This window comes from Heteronotia binoei, chromosome 14 (assembly GCF_032191835.1).
Source record: "Heteronotia binoei isolate CCM8104 ecotype False Entrance Well chromosome 14, APGP_CSIRO_Hbin_v1, whole genome shotgun sequence".
NCBI lineage: Eukaryota > Metazoa > Chordata > Lepidosauria > Squamata > Gekkonidae > Heteronotia > Heteronotia binoei.
The window spans coordinates 67,857,842-67,877,326 of NC_083236.1; the positions used below are offsets into that span (position 1 = coordinate 67,857,842).

The 19,485-nt window shown below is 47.8% G+C and overlaps 1 protein-coding gene across 2 annotated transcripts in view; it reads left to right on the forward strand.

The window, feature by feature from the left end:
• Nucleotides 1–19,485, forward strand: part of BANP (BTG3 associated nuclear protein) — a 303,621-nt gene that overhangs the window by 63,454 nt on the left and 220,682 nt on the right. For both annotated transcript variants that reach the window (XM_060253627.1, XM_060253628.1), the window contains exons 5-6: nucleotides 270–392; nucleotides 1,874–2,049. In XM_060253627.1, coding sequence (XP_060109610.1) covers nucleotides 270–392; nucleotides 1,874–2,049 — 299 coding nt within the window. The remainder of the gene's footprint in view (nucleotides 1–269; nucleotides 393–1,873; nucleotides 2,050–19,485) is intronic.

The window sequence follows — 19,485 nt, forward strand, 5'->3', positions numbered from 1 at the left end:
TGAAAGAATTATGAGTTCTAGGAATAGTACAGAGATCAAAATGTGATGGATTACAAGCTTTAACATTTGGTACATAGTAAACATCTTTGAAACCAGGGGGAAGGGAGGAGGGGAGGGAGAAACTAAACACATCCAAACTACACATAAATTGTTTTGCTTTTTATGAAAGTACTCATTAAAATACCAAGTGGTATTTTAACAATTGACTACAGAGCATTTCCCCCTTTCATTCTTTTTAATTTCTCTCTCTCTCTCTTGTGTCTCTACAGTGTCGTCCCTCAGACCACGGTAATACTTAACAACGACCGCCAGAATTCCATTGTAGCCAAGATGGTGGGGCAGGAAGAGCCGCTGAACAGAGCAGCAGATTCACTGGAGAATATCCTTAGCAAGTTAGTTACGGCCTCCGTGTAAATTTCCCTGACCTTGACCCTTTAATGCTGGACTGTGCCCTCAGGAAAGCCATTCTTGATTCTTTACATAAAAATAAACCAAAGTTCTAAGCAACTGCTAATATTCCTAATAATGAGGGAATATGGCAGAATAAATTCTAGGGCCTGAAAGCTTTATACAACTGACTGTTGCTCTGTGGCTACATTGAAGAAGGAAAGCAACACTGGGAAATGGGAGGTGGAGCTATTTATGCGTGCCTTTGGTGAGAGTAAAGGTGAGGCACTGCCTCACATAACTGAACTGGGAGGTTTGTTCATGAACTGACCTGGTTCATGGCTTTGCAAATGCCGTTGATAGTGATCATAGTCCCTTTAAAGGAACTGCTCAAGAAAGCAAAACCCCCCCCCCCAAAAAAATGCGGAGTGGTGCGGAGGTGCTCCCCACCGCTCAGCTGTTTCTGTGCCTTTTGAGGGGTACAGAGAGCAGGGGTTTTAAGAGACTTGGAGTCCCTTTAAATCCTTGCTTTCTACTCTATCCATGAAGTGCTTTAAAAATTCATGGAAGTTGGCAATGGTAGACCCATCATGAATGTCAGTTTGTGAATCAGAAAGAGGGGAAAATTCGTCACAAGGAAAATTCGCAAAGAGGGCAAAATTCGTCGAAGGGGAGATTTGTGTCAAGAAAAAAAATCGTGGTTCGATTTGTGCACATCCCTACATTGCTTCCTATCTCTAAAGAGCTTTTGACTAGATCTAAAATATGCTTTCTTGGTGATTAGTTGGACCTATGTCTGAGCAACAGAGAGAGGCATGCTCCAGTTTATTGCCTGTCTCCAAACACACACAACCTGCTGCCCTTAATGAGATTGAGAAGGAAAGGGAACAGTTTTGAGTATGATGACTGTAGGGGCAAGACACTTGTAAGTTGTCTCTGTAAAGCCTGCCCTGGCGGGGAGGGCGGGATACAAATAAAAAGTATTATTATTTTAGTTGGCGTTGGTTTACACATTGATCTTGGATTGATACGTGAAAGCGGGTGGCAGTTGAGGTTTATGGAGCTGAGAGAAAACGTCCCAGCTGAGGCAGGCGTGTGTCTTCCATGTTCCCGAATACACCACTTTTCAACTGTATCCAGGAATGGAGGTCTTCATATGCATAATTATTACTGAAGCTCCACCTGTACTAGGTGTCACCTGAACTAGGTTTTGCTATCACTAACACTTATAAGCTTTCAAGAGTCAAAAGCTTGTTGGAGCTCCCTGGAACCTTGACTCAGAAAAACTTATCCCCCAAATTCTTGCTGGTCTCTAAGGCACTGCTGGACTCAAATCTCGCTGTTCTAGACCAACACAACTACCCTCTGAAACTTAAGCAATCAGTGATTTAGTGAATCTTAGTGTTGTGTAGCATGGCACTAAAATATTTAACCCCGTGCCACTGTGCTTTCCCCAAACTGTGTAAATTCCTGTTTCGTTTCCCAGCGCTGTTCCTGGACGTCGACAGAACACCATCGTAGTGAAGGTCCCAGGACATGAAGACAGCCACAACGAAGACGGGGAAAGCGGCTCTGAAGCCAGCGACTCAGTCTCAAACAGTGGCCAGTTGGGAAACCAGAGCATCGGAAACAACGTTACTCTTATTACACTGAACTCCGAAGGTACGTGGAATAGAATTTTAAGATCTTGGGACCAAATTAGGGTTGGCTTGGAGGCTGGAAATGCAGTAAGTGTGAAATCACAGCAGTATGGTGCTGCACTCCTCAGGAATGACTTTGTTCAACAAGCCCTGGAGATAACAGGGCAGCCCTGAAGTGGCTTCTGGGGCTGTTTTGGAAACATCCCTCTGGGGAAGATGTTGCTTTGTTTCGTGTCAAGGAACAACGAGCGAGCGGCAAGCCTAACGGTGGTGGTGAGGGGGAACGACCTCTCCCTGCCGTTAATGTCACTTGAACACAGTGTATTATAATTTTGAATGCAGCAGATGGTATAAGAAACACAACACATTAAGCAATATCAATGTGCAAATAAGCAGGCCAGCTTTCTTTCTTTAGCTTCTCGGGCTGGTGCAAACAGAACTGACATTCCTGGGGCGTATCCAGAACAGAGTAATTTTTTTTTTTGCATGGAACCCCCAGTGGTCTACTTAGATCAGGGGTGTCAAACATGCAGCCCGAGAGCCAAATCAGGCCCCCGGAGGGCTCCTTTCAGGCCCCTAAGCAATTGGCTGTCATCTGCTTCCTTCTACCTCTCTCTTAAGAACATAAGAGAAGCCATGTTGGATCAGGCCAGTGGCCCATCCAGTCCAACACTCTGTATCACACAGTGGCCAAAAATCTTTATATATATATAAAAGGGGGTTAGATAAAAATATGGTCCATCAGTGGCTATTAGCCACAGTGTGTGTATATATATGTATACATATATACACACACTGTGGCTAATAGCCACTGATGGACCTCTACTCCATATTTTTATCTAACCCCATCTTGCTTCCTTCTGTATAACAGCTTGCTTTGCAAGGCTTGCTCACTTGCACAGGAGCTACAGAGCAAAACCTCTATTTTCTCCATTGGCTGAGGCTCCTCCCTTGGGGAGGAAGGGGGAAGGAAGAGCTTGTTTTTCCAGGCTCTTTCAATCACACAACAGAGGTACTGAGCCAAGTCTCTCTTCTATTGGCTGAGGAAAGAGCCAGAGCTTCCTTTGCCAAATTCCCTGGATCCCATGAAAAAAAGACAAAGAAAGCATCTTTAAGACCAATGAGTGCTAACGTTTTAAGCATGTTTTAAGGTTTTTGTTTTAAAAAAATCTTTAACTGTGTTTGTGTCCTTTATAAAATTTACATCTCTGCTACCTAAGCTTAAATAGGTACACACATGGCCTGGCCTGACATAGCCCAGCCCAACAAGATCTCATTTTTATCAGATCCAGCCTTCCTTTGGTGTAGTGGTTAAGTGTGCGGACTCTTATCTGGGAGAACCGGGTTTGATTCCCCACTCCTCCACTTACAGCTGCTGGAATGGCCTTGGGTCAGCCATAGCTCTCGTAGGAGTTATCCTTGAAAGGGTGGTTGAAAGAGCCAGTTTGGTGTAGTGGTAAAGTGTGCGGACTCTTATCTGGGAGAACCGGGTTTGATTCCCCACTCCTCCACTTACAGCTGCTGGAATGGCCTTGGGTCAGCCATAGCTCTGGCAGAGGTTGTCCTTGAAAGGGTGGTTGAAAGAGCCAGTTTGGTGTAGTGGTAAAGTGTGCGGACTCTTATCTGGGAGAACCGGGTTTGATTCCCCACTCCTCCACTTGCAGCTGCTGGAATGGTCTTGGGTCAGCCATAGCTCTGGCAGAGGTTGTCCTTGCAAGGGCAGCTGCTGTGAGAGCCCTCTCCAGCCCCACCCACCTCACAGGGTGTCTGTTGTGGGGGAGGAAGGGAAAGGAGATTGTGAGCCCCTCTGAGACTCTTTGGAGTGGAGGGCGGGATATAAATCCAATATCTTCATCTACCTCACAGGAAGTCTGTTGTGGGGGAGGAAGGGAAAGGAGATTGTGAGCCGCTCTGAGACTCTTCGGAGTGGAGGGCGGGATATAAATCCAATATCTTCATCTACCTCACAGTGTGTCTGTTGTGGGGGAGGAAGGGAAAGGAGATTGTGAGCCGCTCTGAGACTCTTCAGAGTGGAGGGCGGGATATAAATCCAATATCTTCATCTACCTCACAGGGTGTCTGTTGAGGGGGAGGAAGGGAAAGGAGATTGTGAGCCGCTCTGAGACTCTTCGGAGTGGAGGGTGGGATATAAATCCAATATCTTCATCTACCTCACAGTGTGTCTGTTGTGGGGGAGGAAGGGAAAGGAGATTGTGAGCCGCTCTGAGACTCTTCGGAGTGGAGGGTGGGATATAAATCCAGTATCTTTATCTACCTCACAGGGTGTCTGTTGTGGGGGAAGAAGGGAAAGGAGATTGTGAGCCACTCTGAGACTCTTCGGAGTAGAGGGCGGGATATAAATCCAATATCTTCATCTACCTCACAGGGTGTCTTGTGGGGGAGGAAGGGAAAGGAGATTGTGAGCCGCTCTGAGACTCTTCGGAGTGGAGGGTGGGATATAAATCCAATATCATCTTCTTCTTCGTAACAAATGAATTCAGCACCCCTGACTTAGATCAAAAGAACTTGATTTAAATTTTTAAAAATACGTAAGGTTTTCAGAGCAGTCCTGCAGTTGCGCCTCAGAGCTGAAATGCGGCGCTGTGGGAGTAGCGAGGACGCAACATAATGCGCCAGCATGCTGCCTTCTGCAAGTCATTTTGCCCTTCTGCTCTTGTGGAACTGCTCTGAAAGTAAACAGTGGCTTGGCAGGTCTAAACATTTTTTAAAAAATAAAAAAACAGGAAATTCCCATCAAAAATGTATTGTTTACAAGACAGCCTTGTCAGCAATTTCTCAGTTTCCAAAGACTGCTCTGTCCTGCTCCTCAAATCTCAGAAAATGAGTTTTTCTGGAATGCAATTTTCAATATGCCTCTGGTAATCTCCCTTCAGCGTGCTGTGCGTAGCACCCACATTCAGTGCAAAACGAAAACATTCTACAACTGTAAGTTCAGTCTGACACATGGCAGAGAATACGCTGTGTCCTGAGAGAGAGGACCCAAGGGCCTGGTTTTCCCTGTCAACCTGGGCGTGGGCAGGCAGATTGCAGGCAGATGCTCTTGAGCCCAGGGGTGGCCAAACTGTGGCTTGGGCACCACATGTGGCTCTTCCACAAATATTGTGTGGCTCTTGAAGCCCCCACTGCCTCGTTGGCCGGCTTGGAGAGGGCTTTTGTGTCTTTAAATCACTTCTCCAAGCCAAGCCAGCCATCAGCTTAGAGAATGCGTTTAAATGCAAGTGGATGGTGCACCAGACACCAACGTTTCTAGCGGCCAAGGCCATGGTGTTGCACCCACCATCCAGTATAATCGGGGAAAGGGTATGCAGACGGTGTGGGCAGCTATTTGTGCAGATGGTGGGAGAGCCTGAGGTGGGCAGGAGAACAATGCACAAGCAAGTGGGGGCACATGGGTCGGTGGACCAGAAGAGGGGCCTGAGCGTGGGTGCTCGCTTTCAGGGCCCCCCAAAACCTGGAACTGCCCCTGACATGTGCATCCATTGGCAGCATGTGCCTTGGACTCGTGTCGTTCTTGGATGAGACACAGTAGTTGTCCGTGAAAAGGGTGGTTTGCAGATTTATCAAGCAGCGGTTTTGTGCAGCTACCCCCTGATCTGGCAGAGCCATTAAAGTTGCAAGGGGTATAAAATTTGACTGTACTGTTTCTTCAGAGAGCCAGTTTGGTGTAGTGGTTAAGTGCACAGGCTCTTATCTGGGAGAACCGGGTTTGATTCCCCACTCCTCCACTTGCAGCTGCTGGAATGGCCTTGGGTCAGCCAGAGCGCTCTTATCTGGGAGAACCAAGTTTGATTCCCCACTCCTCCACTTGCAGCTGCTGGAATGGCCTTGGGTCAGCCAGAGCGCTCTTATCTGGGAGAACCGGGTTTGATTCCCCACTCCTCCACTTGCAGTTGCTGGAATGGCCTTGGGTCAGCCATAGCTCTCTTATCTGGGAGAACCGAGTTTGATTCCCCACTCCTCCACTTGCACCTGTTGGAATGGCCTTAGGTCAGCCGTAGCTCTCACAGAGCTGTCCTTGAAAGGGCAGCTGTTGTGAGAGCTCTCTAAGCCCCACCAACCTCACAGGGTGTCTGTTGTGGGGGAGGAAGGTAAAGGAGATTGTGAGCCACTCTGAGACTCTTCAGAGTGGAGGGCGGGATATAAATCCAGTATCTTCATCTACCTCACAGGGTGTCTGTTGTGGGGGAGGAAGGTAAAGGAGATTGTGAGCCACTCTGAGATTTGGAGTGGAGGGCAGGATATAAATCCAATATCATCATCATCATCATCATCATCATCATCATCATCATCATCATCATCATCATCATCATCATCATCATCTTCTTCTTCTTCTTCTTCTTCTTCTTCTTCTTCTTCTTCTTCTTCTTCTTCTTCTTCTTCTTCTTCTTCTTCTTCTTCTTCTTCTTCTTCTTCTCTGGATTAATCCGTTGGCAGATGTTTTCCCACGTTGTCTTTTTTCCACGTTGTTGTTTAGTTGGAGGTAGTTCCAGGGTTCTGGCCCCAGAGTACAGGATTGCCTCTTCCTAGCTAACGTGTTTGTCTTCAGATAAGGTGTTCGAATTGTGGCCTTTCCCCCCACTCTCTGTAGGAGGGTGTGGCTGGTGAGATACAGTTCATTCAGCGTGTCCCTCCAATTCACTAGTGCTAAAATGTGACTGAAGGATCGATGTCACTTCTGTGTTGAGGTAACGCCCTTTGCGAGTGGCTGCTTCTCTTCCCTCCCTCAGCTGAGAACTGGGTTGCCATAATGTGATCCAGCATTCAGAGCAGTAAGTGACAGTTTGTGTCTCCTGCCCTCTTCTCCCAGGTAGATAGCACGAAAGGCAATAATTTTGCCTAAATTGTTTGTTTAAGGGAAGTCGTTTCTATTGGATTAAAAAGGAGGTTGCTGCTGTCTGACCTTTTCAACAAGATTCTTTGGCACAGACTTTCACACAGACAGATGTTGACTTTTTAGCAGGATTATTGTATTTATAAATGCTGACCAAACAGCTTTTGGAAGACCCATCAATTAAAGCTTCCACTGAAATTTATGTCCAGTTTCAAGAATCCAGATTAGTAACAGCAGTTCCCCTTTGGCCACCATCTCCCGCCCTGCCCTTGCTGGTTAGAAGACTAGAGGCAACTTGGCTGGACCCCCAAAGAATGCTTATCCAAGAAAGCCACAGTGCTTCAGATAGCTGTGAGTTCACACTCCAGGCTCTCACAACAAAGCTTTGAGGAAGACCAGTACTAGTCCACCTATGCAGGAGGAAAAATAAATGTGAATGAGACTCCCTGAAGGCCACGCATAATAAAGCCAAATTTTGGAAAGGTCTTGGAAGAAAAGGCCTGTGATTGGCCTGTGGCTTATTGCTAAAGCCTCAGCGTTGCATGCAGAAGGTCCCAGGCAGTGTTCCCGCTAAGCTCAGTTAGCGTGAGCTAGCTCACAGATTTTTAGCTCACACATTTTTCTCTCAGCTCAGGAAAAATGGCCTCAGAGCACAAAGATTTATGCAGTCGCTCACAACTGGAATGCCAGTAGCTCACAAAGTAGATTTTTTGCTCACAAGTATCTGCAGCTTAGAGGGGATATTGGTCCCCAGGTTCAGTCCCCAGCATCTCCAGGTAAAGGACCATGTCGGAAGTGACGTGAAAGACTTCTGCCTGAGCCCCTGGGCAGCAGCTGCCAGTCTGAGTAGACAGTACTGACCTTGATGGACCAAGGGTCTGATTCAGCATGATTCATCTTCATGTGCGTTCAGCTGTAGCGCAGAGAAGTATGTATCTTACGCATCTGATGTGCCTTTTCTACCTTTTTTTAAAAATAAAAAAACCCCTTAAAGGTAGCTTTACAAGACAGTTTAAAATGTGGAATAGAGTGCAGGTAGAAGAGATGTGTTAGGCTCAGAGGACTGTGGAAAATTCTAAACTGGTCATAAAATATTTGTTGCTTGGTAGATGTGCAGCCCCATGGAGCAGAGAGGAAAGCTGCAGTACCGCAGTCCAAGCTCTGCTCACGACCTGAGTTCGATCCCGGCGGAAGCTGGGTTCAGGTAGCCAGCTCCAAGTTGACTCAGCCTTCCATCTTTCCAAGGTCGGTAAAATGAGTCCCCAGCTTGCTGGGGCGAAAGCGTAGATGACTGGGGAAGGCAATGGCAAACCACCCTGTAAAAAAAATCTGCCGTGAAAACATTGTGATGCAACGTCATCCCAGAGTTGGAAACAACTGGTGCTTGCACAGGGGATTACCTTTGCCTTTAGATGTGTAGCAACAGTTGAAACCAACTGAAGGACCTAGAGATGATGAGAAAGCTGTCCTGTCCCATGCAGTTGTGTTCCTGAAAAGTGGAATCTAAGCCATTCTGTTTGTAGATCGCCTGTCCTCAGGGAGCTGAAACAAATGAAGCCTGTCGTTGTCTCTGAATGGCTCATGTTCATCTGGGTGGGGCTGGGGGGACCATTTGTTTTTGGGCTCAACAGCTTGCAAATTGTAGCTGTCAACAGCTCATTACTAAGAGGCAGAGCAAGCCTTAACGGATGGGCTGGAAATATATGGAAAAAACCCGATAATTTTCTTATCAATACGAACCAGCAGTTTAATTTTTAAAAAATATTTTATGCTCTAGGGGGAGCTCTGTGTCAAGTGAACTTCAAATATATACATATATCTGTATATTTGTGTGTGCTTCGTCTGGTGTGATATTTTACGGGCAGCTATTTTCATTTTCTTCATCCCTTCCGATCTAAAACAGTGCCCTTTTATATATGCAGGCTAACTTGGTTGATCTCTGGGGCAGTGCAACGCCTATGTTCTGGGGATAGGATTAGTTTAGGCACGGCTTTGCCAAATAGCTTTATGCTTTGTGTTAAATTTCTGCTTGCAATAACCTTTATGTTAAGTGACTGGATGGGCAGAATGGGGTTCTTAGAAGATAACTTCAATCTCAAATAAACATCGGGGCAATTAAAAATTACGTGCGTTGCTTTAACTTCTCAGGCTTTGGCAGATCACCCTGGTGAATCTCCAAATTCAGAGGCAGTTCCTAGACTGCCTCTGTGTGTTCTGGGTACACGGAGGGACTTGTTCTTCTTGACGTTGGAGATGCAGGGAATTCTTGAAGAGATAGATCCAAGCAAGGGCTTTAAGTTAGTTGCCTCAAGTGCTGTCAACTTTCTAGGGATGCTGTACGCCAAAAAGAATTCCAGTTTTCCCAGTGATTAAAGAATAATTGTTTGTTTAAATGTGTCATTCGCTTTCTTCCTGCATTAGGGAAGGATGGTGGCTGAGTGGCAGAGCATCTGCTTGGTAAGCAGAAGGCCCCCAGTTCAATCCCCGGCATCTCCAACTAAAAAGGGTCCCGGCAAGTAGGTGTGAAAAACCTCAGCTTGAGACCCTGGAGAGCCGCTGCCAGTCTGAGTAGACAAGACTGACTTTGATGGACCAAGGAGGGTCTGATTCAGTAGAAGGCAGCTTCATATGTTCATATATGTTCATATGTTCCCCATGCCCCTTCTGATAATTTTAAATAGGTAAGACTGTGTATAAAACAATCACATTAAAATCCAGTGTGAATAGAAGAATTGCAGATTTATACCCCGCCTTTCTCTTTGAATCAGAATCTCAGAGCGGCTTACAATCTCCTTTATCTTCTCCCCCCACAACAGACACCCTGTGAGGTGGGTGGGGCTGAGAGAGCTCTCACAGCAGCTGCCCTTTCAAGAACAGAGTCTCAGAGCAGTTTACAATCTCCTTTATCTCCCCCCCCCCCACAACAGACACCCTGTGAGGTGGGTGGGTCTGACAGGGCTCTCACAGCAGCTGCCTTTTCAAGGACAACCTCTGCCAGAGCTATGGCTGACCCAAGGCCATTCCAGCAGCCGCAAGTGGAGGTGTGGGGAATCAAACCCAGTTCTCCCAGATAAGAGTCCGCGCACATAACCACTACACCAAACTGGCCGATGTCTTCATTAAAACATCACCCTGGCTTTACTGCTGTTCCTCCAAAAATGAAAGGAAAAGGAATCAAGGATCTTGCAGCTTCCTGAAAACTATATGAATTTGGTCTGGCCTTTGCTTGGCATGCTTGTTGGGCAGCCGCCAGGAATGCCTTTCAACACACCCGGATACATTTTTACTGGTTGGTCTTAGAGCAAGCGCAATGGAGTATAGGGCAAGGTGGCACCTTAGTCATTTAGCACCAAACCACTGGATTAGATTTCATAGATCTGTTCCCCTAGGGGAGGTGCTTTATGGAGACTTCCCATGACGCAAGAGACGGAGGATGGTCTTTCCTCAGGAGGAAAGGACCCTGGTTGCTCCCCGGAGGACTCGATCCATTGTCTCGGAGACCAGGCAAAGCGAATACCTGTGCTACTATTTTCTGTGGTGGAAAAAGAGTGAAGTAGCATCCGTGTGCTTTGCAGTATTTCCCAGTTAGGTAATGGTTAGAATGTTTTCCAGATTAACCATTAAGTGTTCTTTCACAGCCATGCTGATCTCTCAAAAGAATGGTTTCTTGGAAACTTGGTGAGTTACTCAACTGTTTCCATGTGCACAGGGTTCCCATCTGGCCCGGCTGTTTTTTTGGAAACTACTCATTTTTTGATTATATGGACATTCTTATTTTAATATAAATGTTTGCTTTAAAAAAATTCTTGCGACTTATAGCGTAACCCATCAAACATTTAAACAAAGCATTTTGCAGTGCCAACATTGATCTGTGCGGATGGAGGCTGAGCTTCTCAGATGTTTTGGTAGATGAAAACAGAATAAACATGCGATTGAACACACAAATTTTGTTTTGCTGGGGTTTTTTTTTTCCAGGCAGAGATCATTTTTCTTTACTCTAGAGGAACCCCAGTTTAATACAGAACAGGGAACTGTTTTTCTTCTTTTCTAATATAATAACTTCTGGTGACGACATGGATTTTTTTGGGAGGGGAGGAGTTGCGTGGGAAAATGATAGATGCAGAACTGATTGAAGGTTTCTTATCTAAATGCTCTATTTAATCAGAATTTCATTGTCTAAGGGTGCTCAAAATATTCTGCAGTAAGCATACAGATGAATTAATCCTATATGTAAATTATACGTGAAAGGGTTTATCAGACAAGTCAGGGGTTGGAAGCTGTAAGCAAATAAGTCACGAAAACTGACGCTACAGCTAAATACCACCTGTCAACGTTAAATGAGACCAAGTCCTATGAAGAAAGGTTGAAGGAAGCCAAGTCCTACGAAGAAGGGTTGAAGGAGATGGGCATGTTTAGCCTGGAGAGGAGGCAGCTGAGAGGTGATATGATCACCATCTTCAAGTACTTGAAGGACTGTCATAGAGGATGGTGTGGAATTGTTTTCTATGGCCCCAGAAGGTAGGACCGGAACCAGTGGTTTGAAATAAAATCAAAAGAGTTTCAACATTAGGAAGAACTTCCTGACCATTAGAGCAGTTCCTCATTGGAACAGGCTTCCTCCTCGGGAGGTGGTGGGCTCTCCTTCCTTGGAGGTTTTTAAACAGAGGCTAGAGGGCCATCTGGCAGCAATGAAGATCCTGTGAATTTAGGGGGAGGTATTTGTGAATTTCCTGCGTTGTGCAGGGGGTTGGACTAGATGTCCCTGGAAGTCCCTTCCAACTCTTTGATTCTATGAAACGGCAACCTCCTCTGAGGTTTTATCCTCCAGTTGCCTGCCAGTGTGCAAAAGTTGGGAAGTGGCCCACGTGAGAAGCACCAAAGGCCAGGGGCTGCTTTCCACCTGGGCATTCGGTTTCTCTCCAGCTTTTTCCATGACAATGGGCAGGTGGTGGAGGGAGAACAGGTATGGTTCCGTTTTTTTTTTTTTTTTTTGCTTTTTTCACAATAACATACATAAGAGGTTGAAATCACTGATCAGAGCCTGAAGGTCTGCTTATCCCTCATCTCCTCCGCCTGTAGGGTTGCCAGGTCTTGCTTTCTTCCAGCAGGGGGCTCCCAGGTCAGTTCCTGGATGTTCCTGTGTGCGTGCCGCAATGATGGCACCCTGTAATGACATCATTTCGCTGGGCACGTCATGTGTGGGCACTCTAGCATTTTGGCTAGAGCGTCCCCATGCGATGTGCCTGGTATGACGATGTCACTTCCGGGTGATGTCGTCATGCTGACCGTGTCAGTGTGGGAGGGGGCTGTTGGGGTGGAGCTTCCCCCACCAGTCAGCTGGCAAGTGGCGGATTGGGGCCCCTGACTGGGGGACTGGCAACCCTATCCACCTGTCTCAGTCAAGGCTCTAGTCCTCTTCCAAGGCCTGGGTTCCTGCTCAGGATTCTTTCCCTGCAGCTTACCACCAAAATAGGCTTTAAGCAGCCAGACCTTCAGAAGGTAACCTGCTGCTCTCCTGGCCTTCCTTGTCCCTTCACAGCGCCCAGGCCTTGCCAGCAGTCCTTCCATTTTCAGCCAGCTCTTTCTCTTCTTCCCTGTATTCTTTGTGCTTGAAGAAGCTCTACGCTAAGAGGTCTTGTTTAGCTTGAAAAAGCTTTTTTGCGAAACAAGGGTATTAGTACAACCTTGTCCCTTTCCTCTTCGAAAATTGAATTATTTGGCCGCATCTATTGAGAGACGTTCATCATTTGGAAGATCACACCAGGATTACATGGAAAAGCTGGACAATTTTACCATAGAAAGGAAAAGAACTCTTGGTGTGAATGCTTCCTTCTGTTCTAAGGACTGAGTATTATGCTTGTTTTGATGAAAGTAATATATGTGGGTTAAATACAATTATTTATATATGAATGGTTTTTCTTGTTTTTGTAATTTGATATAGAAGCTGGTTTCACGTGGGGCTTTTTGCTTCCTTGTTCCTTTCTGCCGTGATACTCTTTGTATGTTGCACTCCCCAGGGCCGGCGCATGGGAGGAGGTAAACTAGGTGAATTCCTAGGGCGCCAGCTGCCAGCAGGGGCGGGGGGTGGTGGTGTCCCCTCCCCGTTCGCGCTGTCCCTGCGTCTTCGACTCGCTTCCCCTCCCCAGCACCCTCCGAACTCAGCACTGGAGAGGGGAAGCGCCGAGTGTCCTTTCTTGGCTTTGAGGGGTTGGAGGAGCTTCCCCAACCCCTCAGAACCGAGAAAGAACAGCGGAGAGTACTGTGGAGGGAATGCGCCAAGTACCCGGCATGATAATTGTCACCTTTGGGTGACATCACCACGCCCCATGTGTGCTTCACGCACCCGCAATGTTTACTCACAGGGGGGCGTGGGCACACGTTGAGGTTCTGCCTTGAGTGAGAACTCCCTGGTTCTCTTGACCTGCAGTTAGCTCCACCCAAGCACGAGCAGTTTGCTGGTGTACTCGCAGGCGCCACTGGCTGTTTTGATCTCTTTCTTCCAGTAGTGAGGGAACAGAATCGAACAGACAGTTCCTGTCTTGATAGAGCTCCAGTTTGCCGCGGCGTCCAGATGTGGGTGCCTCAGAAATTCTAAGTCTTCTGCCAGGATTCCGAACCTTCCTTCCGCGGCTTGAAAGAGCTGCAGTGAGTTGATTGGATGTGTCTGTTGTGACAAATTGGTGGTTGATCGAGGTGCAGGATGCGATCGTTCAGGTTCCGTGCACCAAAAGCGGAGGGAGGGAGGAAGAGGAAGGTGTGCAGGGGAGCACGGCAGTAAACTGCTGATTGGAGTTTATGACCCAGCTGGTTGTGACGTCTGAATGCAGCTGCAGTCTCTGCGGATCTGCTTCTTTTTTTTTTGCTCCCAGAAGGCCTTTCCCACGTGGTGCAGAAATCAGTGTGCAGCGAAAGCCGTGGTCTCCGCAGTTTTAATTAGGTCATTCACTGTTATAAAAATAAACCAGTCGGACAAATGCTGATCGCTTCTAATATTCTTAAAACAAGTAATAAACTAGAAATGTTAACAGAATAAGGAGCGCTATTAGTCTTTGGAGAAACAATCTTGGTGAGCATTGTTTGGCTAATTGAATACTTCGGTTGGACTTCCAGATTGATTCCAGACACGGGAGCGAAAAGCGTTTCCATTATATAAGCCTGTGTGCTTTGAAAGCAGAGTTGCACAACTTGGCAGCTCCTCTGTGGGGAATTTTACAATATTTTCAAATAGCTTCTTATTTACAGTGGGACTAAATACTCCTGTAATACAGCATTGGCAGTATTCACGTTTTAGTCATAAAGAAAGCACTGGGAAAAAAATTATCACTTTTTGAAGTTGGGGAAAGGGCTGGCTCCCATGGCACAGAGGTAAGGGATGAATAAATATCTCCTGAATAAGTACTGAATCAGGGGTGTCAAACATGTGGCCTGGGGGCTGAATCAGGCCCCCAGAGGGCTACCAAATAGGCCTCCAAGCAACTGCCTGTCATCTGCTTCCTTCTCCCTCTCTCTTGCTTCCTTCTGCATCACAGCTTGCTACAGAGGAGCTACAGAGCAAAGTCTCTGTTTTCTCCATTGGCTGAGGCTCCTCCCTTGGGAAGGAAGGGAGCGGGAGGCAGAGCTTGCTTTGCCAGGCTCTCTCAGTCGCACAGCAGAGCTGCTGAGCCAAGCCTCTCTTCCTTCTATTGGCTGAGGCTCCTCCCCCCCTCCTGTCTCCCTGGGGGAATATAAAGAAAGCACCTTTAAGACAAAACGAGTGGTAAAGTTTTAAGCATGCTTTTTTTTTTTAAAAAAAATTGTGTTTGTCTGTGCCCTTTATAAAGTTTATGTCTTTGCTACCTAATCTTACATAGGTACACACACGGCCTGGCCCAACAAGGTCTAATGTATGTCAGATCTGGCCCTCATAACAAATAAGTCTGACACCCCTGTAATGATGTAAGACCACATCAGCCTTACAAGCTATTTCAGTGCACTTTTCAACTGAGCGTGGCTCAAAAAAATGAGAAGTAGTTGGAGGAAGAAACTCACGTAGGAATGGGACCTGGGAGAACGTTACTCTGGGCTTGGTTTGCATCAAACCCTAAATCTGAGTCTGTCTCTTCAATGAATAAATGAAGCACAGCTAAAACTGGAGTGGTGGGTGGAGAAGCAGAGCATAGCCTCTGGGAACTGGGCCACTTTGAGAATCTCTTCTGGTCAACAAGTGATACCTGGCATCCACTCTCCAAAAACCCTGGAAGCTGCAAGGGAAGGGCCATGGCTCAGTGGTAGAACCTCTGCTTGGTACGCAGAAAGGCCTAGGTTCAATCCCTGGCAGCATCTCCAGTTAAAGGACCAGGCTGTAGGTGATGGGAAAGTCCTTGGCCTGAGACCCTGGAGAGCCATGGAGAGGGGTCATAGCTCAGTGGTAGAGCCTCTGCTCGGCATGCAAAAGCTCCCAGGTTCAATCCCCGGCAGCATCTCCAGTTAAAGGACCAGGCTGTAGGTGATGGGAAAGTCCTTGGCCTGAAACCCTGGAGAGCCATGGAGAAGGGCCATAGAAGAAGAAGAAGAAGAAGAAGAAGAAGATATTGGATTTATATCCCGCCCTCCACTCCGAAGAGTCTCAGAGCGGCTCACAATCTCCTTTCCCTTCCTCCCCCACAACAGACACCCTGTGAGGTGGGCGGGGCTGGAGAGGGCTCTCACAGCAGCTGCCCTTTCAAGGACAACCTCTGCCAGAGCTATGGCTGACGCAAGGCCATTCCAGCAGGTGCAAGTGGAGGAGTGGGGAATCAAACCCGGTTCTCCCAGATAAGAGTCCGCACACTTAACCACTACACCAAACCGGCTCTCCTAGCTCAGTGGTAGAGCCTCTGCTCGGCATGCAGAAGCTCCCAGGTTCAATCCCCGGCAGCATCTCCAGTTAAAGGACCAGGCTGTAGGTGATGGGAAAGTCCTTGGCCTGAGACCCTGGAGAGCCATGGAGAGGGGTCATAGCTCAGTGGTAGAGCCTCTGCTCGGCATGCAAAAGCTCCCAGGTTCAATCCCCGGCAGCATCTCCAGTTAAAGGACCAGGCTGTAGGTGATGGGAAAGTCCTTGGCCTGAGACCCTGGAGAGCTGCTGCCCAGTGTGAGTAGACAGCAGTGACCTTGATGGACGAAGGTTCTGATTCAGTCTAAGGCAGCTTCCTGTGTGTTCACAAATGGGGTTGCCACGCCAAAAGATCCTCTGCCCTTCTCCTGAGCCTGGGTGATCTCCGAGATCACCTGTTGCTTTGAGAAAGAATTCGAAAGCAGGCACACACGATTAGGGCTGCCAGCGTTGGGTTGGGAGATTCCTGGAGATTTCGTGGTGGAGCCTGGGCAGGAGAAGGAGCGCTGCAGGGAAGCGATGCCATAGAGTCCACCCTCCCGAGCAGCCCTTTTACCCGGGAGAATTGCTCTCTGAACAGCTGTAATTCTGGGAGATCTCAAGTTCGCATTTGGAGGTTGGCGACCCTACAACACGATGCTGTGCTTTGCTGCTCAGGGCCTTGCAGTTTCCCCTCTGCGGGCTTGTAGGCCTCACACCAAGCCTTTCCCAGGCTTTGAAAGCAGCTGTGTTTTTCGGTGCTTTCCGACCCTTCCCTGAGGTTCAGCATGGCAAGGACAAGCTGCTAAGCTCCGTCCGAGTCAGGGATGAGGAGTAGGGTCAGACTTGCCCCTACAGCCGCGGTGAGCCTTGGAGGTGCTTACGGTGCCTTGGAAAGTGTGCCTCAGTCAACGTGGCATCCCTCTCCGGGGTGGGGTAGGAGGGGGGACTGCGTTGGTGCCGAGCGCGATATTTGGGAGGCTGCCACGACCCGCTGAAAGTTGCGACCTCTTGCTTAAAGCTTCTCACAGTGGGAAGAAGACGATAACATTGGATTTATATCCCACCCTCCACTTCGAATCTCAGAGTGGCTCACAATCCTCTGTGGTCAGGGGCCTGTCTATCTGCGGGACCGCCTTTCCCCACATGTTCCCCGGAGAGCACTGCGTTTAGGGACTGTCCATCCCTGGACCAAAGGAGGCTAGATTGCGTTTGACGCGAGCTAGGGCCTTCTCGGTGGCAGCACCAGAACTGTGGAATGCTCTCCCGGAGGCCATAAGGGCCCTGCGGGATCTTTCTACTTTCCACAGAGCCTGTAAGACCGAACTGTTCCGACAGGCCTTTGATATCTAGCCGGGAGAGAACTGCCACCCCACATCATTATAGAGTTACTATGTGTTCACCCATCAGAAAAAAAGAACTCGAGAAAAAAAGAACTCGCTTATATTGTAGTGGTACAGCACCACAAAATGGTTTTAAATTGTAACTATGTTTTATTAGTTTTAACTTGTAAATATGAATGTTGTTAGCCGCCCTGAGTCCGCTTGCGGAGAGGGCGGGATAGAAATTTAAAGTAATAAATAAATAATAAATCTCCTTTACCTGTGAGGTGGGTGGGGCTGAGAGAGCTCTCCCAGAAGCTGCCCTTTCAAGAACAGCTTTGCGAGAACTATGGCTGACCCATGGCCATTCTGGCAGTTGCAAGTGGAGGAGTGGGGAATCAAACCTGGTTCTCCCAGATAAGACTCCCGCACTTAACCATGACACCAAACTGGCTGTCCTGAGGAGGAGTGTCGGGTTTCTTGTGTGCTTGGCTTCCCTCTACAGCTGTGGAACAATCTGGAGCCCCCGTGAGGTGGCAGGGACTTTCTAGAGCCCTAGAAAAGAAGAAGAAGATATTGGATTTATATCCCGCCCTATACTCTGAATCTCAGACTCTCAGAGCGGTCACAATCTCTACCTTCCCCCTGCCCCAACAGACACCCTGTAAAGTAGGTGGGGCTGAGAGAGCTTTTTACAACAGCTGCCCTTTCAAGAACAACTCTTGTGAAAGCTCTGGCTGACCCAAGCCCATATTCCAGCAGCTGCAAGTGGAGGAGTGGGGAATCAAACCCGATTCTCCCAGATAAGAGTCCGTACACTTAACCACTACACCAAACTAGCTCTTTCAACCACCCTTTCAAGGACAACCTCTGCAAGAGCTATGGCTGACCCAAGGCCATTCCAGCAGGTGCAAGTGGAGGAGTGGGGAATCAAACCCGGTTCTCCCAGATAAGAGTCCGCACACTTAACTACTACACCAAACTGGCTCTCTGCTTTTGGGATATTATAAGACGACGACGACCGCAGATTTATTCCCTGTCCTTCTCTCTGAGTGACTTATAATCTCCTTCCCCCACAACAGACACCCTGTGTCTCATAGCAGCTGCCCTTTCAAGGACAACCTCTGCCAGAGCTATGGCTGACCCAAGGCCATTCCAGCAGCTGCAAGTGGAGGAGTGGGGAATCAAACCCAGTTCTCCCAGATAAGAGAGCTATGGCTGACCCAAGGCTATTCTAGCAGGTGCAAGTGGAGGAGGGGGGAATCATACCCAGTTCTTCCAGATAAGAGTCTGCGCACTTAACCACTACACCAAGCTATGCCTGTTTTCTGCCTCTCTCTTAAGCCTTCCCCTTTTCTTTCTCAAAAGTTCCTGACCCTGGAGGCTAAATTGATGGTGAAAAGCCCAGCCTTTGTGTCTGTCTATGGCCCTGGACTAGGTGAAGGCTCCTTGAGAGGAAGGTGGGGAGCTGATAATTGGAGTGTTCATGTCAGCTTGACTGTGCTGTGATTTGTGTCCCATCCAGGAACAGGCTCTCTCCTGCCACACCCAGCAGCCTTTTTTTCTCTGAACTGCTAACCCTTGAAGATCCTTTCTTGCTCTCAAGGGGTCTGAATTGACCACATCTGGGCTACTAACCGGTAGCTCCCTATTGTCTTTGAATAATGAATAATTGCACTGAAGTTTCAGCCGGCAGGAAACTTGCTGGTAGAAGATGATGAAGAAGAAGATATTGGATTTATATCCCGCCCTCCACTCCAAAGAATCTCAGAGCAGCTCACAATCTCCTTTCCCTTCCCGCCCTCCACAACAGACACCCTGTGAGGTAGATGAAGATATTGGATTTATATCCTGCCCTCCACTCCAAAGAGTCTCAGAGCGGCTCACAATCTCCTTTATCTTCCTCCCCCACAACAGACACCCTGTGAGGTAGATGAAGATATTGGATTTATATCCCGCCCTCCACTCTGAAGAGTCTCAGAGCGGCTCACAATCTCCTTTATCTTCCTCCCCCACAACAGACACCCTGTGAGGTGGGTGGGGCTGAGAGGGCTCTCACAGCAGCTGCCCTTTCAAGGACAACCTCTGCCAGAGCTATGGCGGACCCAAGGCCATGCTAGCAGCTACAAGTGGAGGAGTGGGGAATCAAACCCGATTCTCCCAGATAAGAGTCCGCACACTTAACCACTACACCAAACTGGTAGAGGTAAGACGGTAGAGGTAGAGGTAAGACGGCCTAGCCAAACAGAAGCTCGCTGCAACTGAGCAACAATTCAGAACTTTGTTATCTGACAGTTACTGAACAAATGCTTCCATTTCCTTGGATGCAATTGCTGGTCACTTAAGGGGAAAGAACGTAGCATTTATCTTCATGCAGAGACCCCCATACAGATGGTGAGTTTGTAAGAGTTAGTAAAATACTACATTAAAGGAAAATAGCTCAAGAAAGGA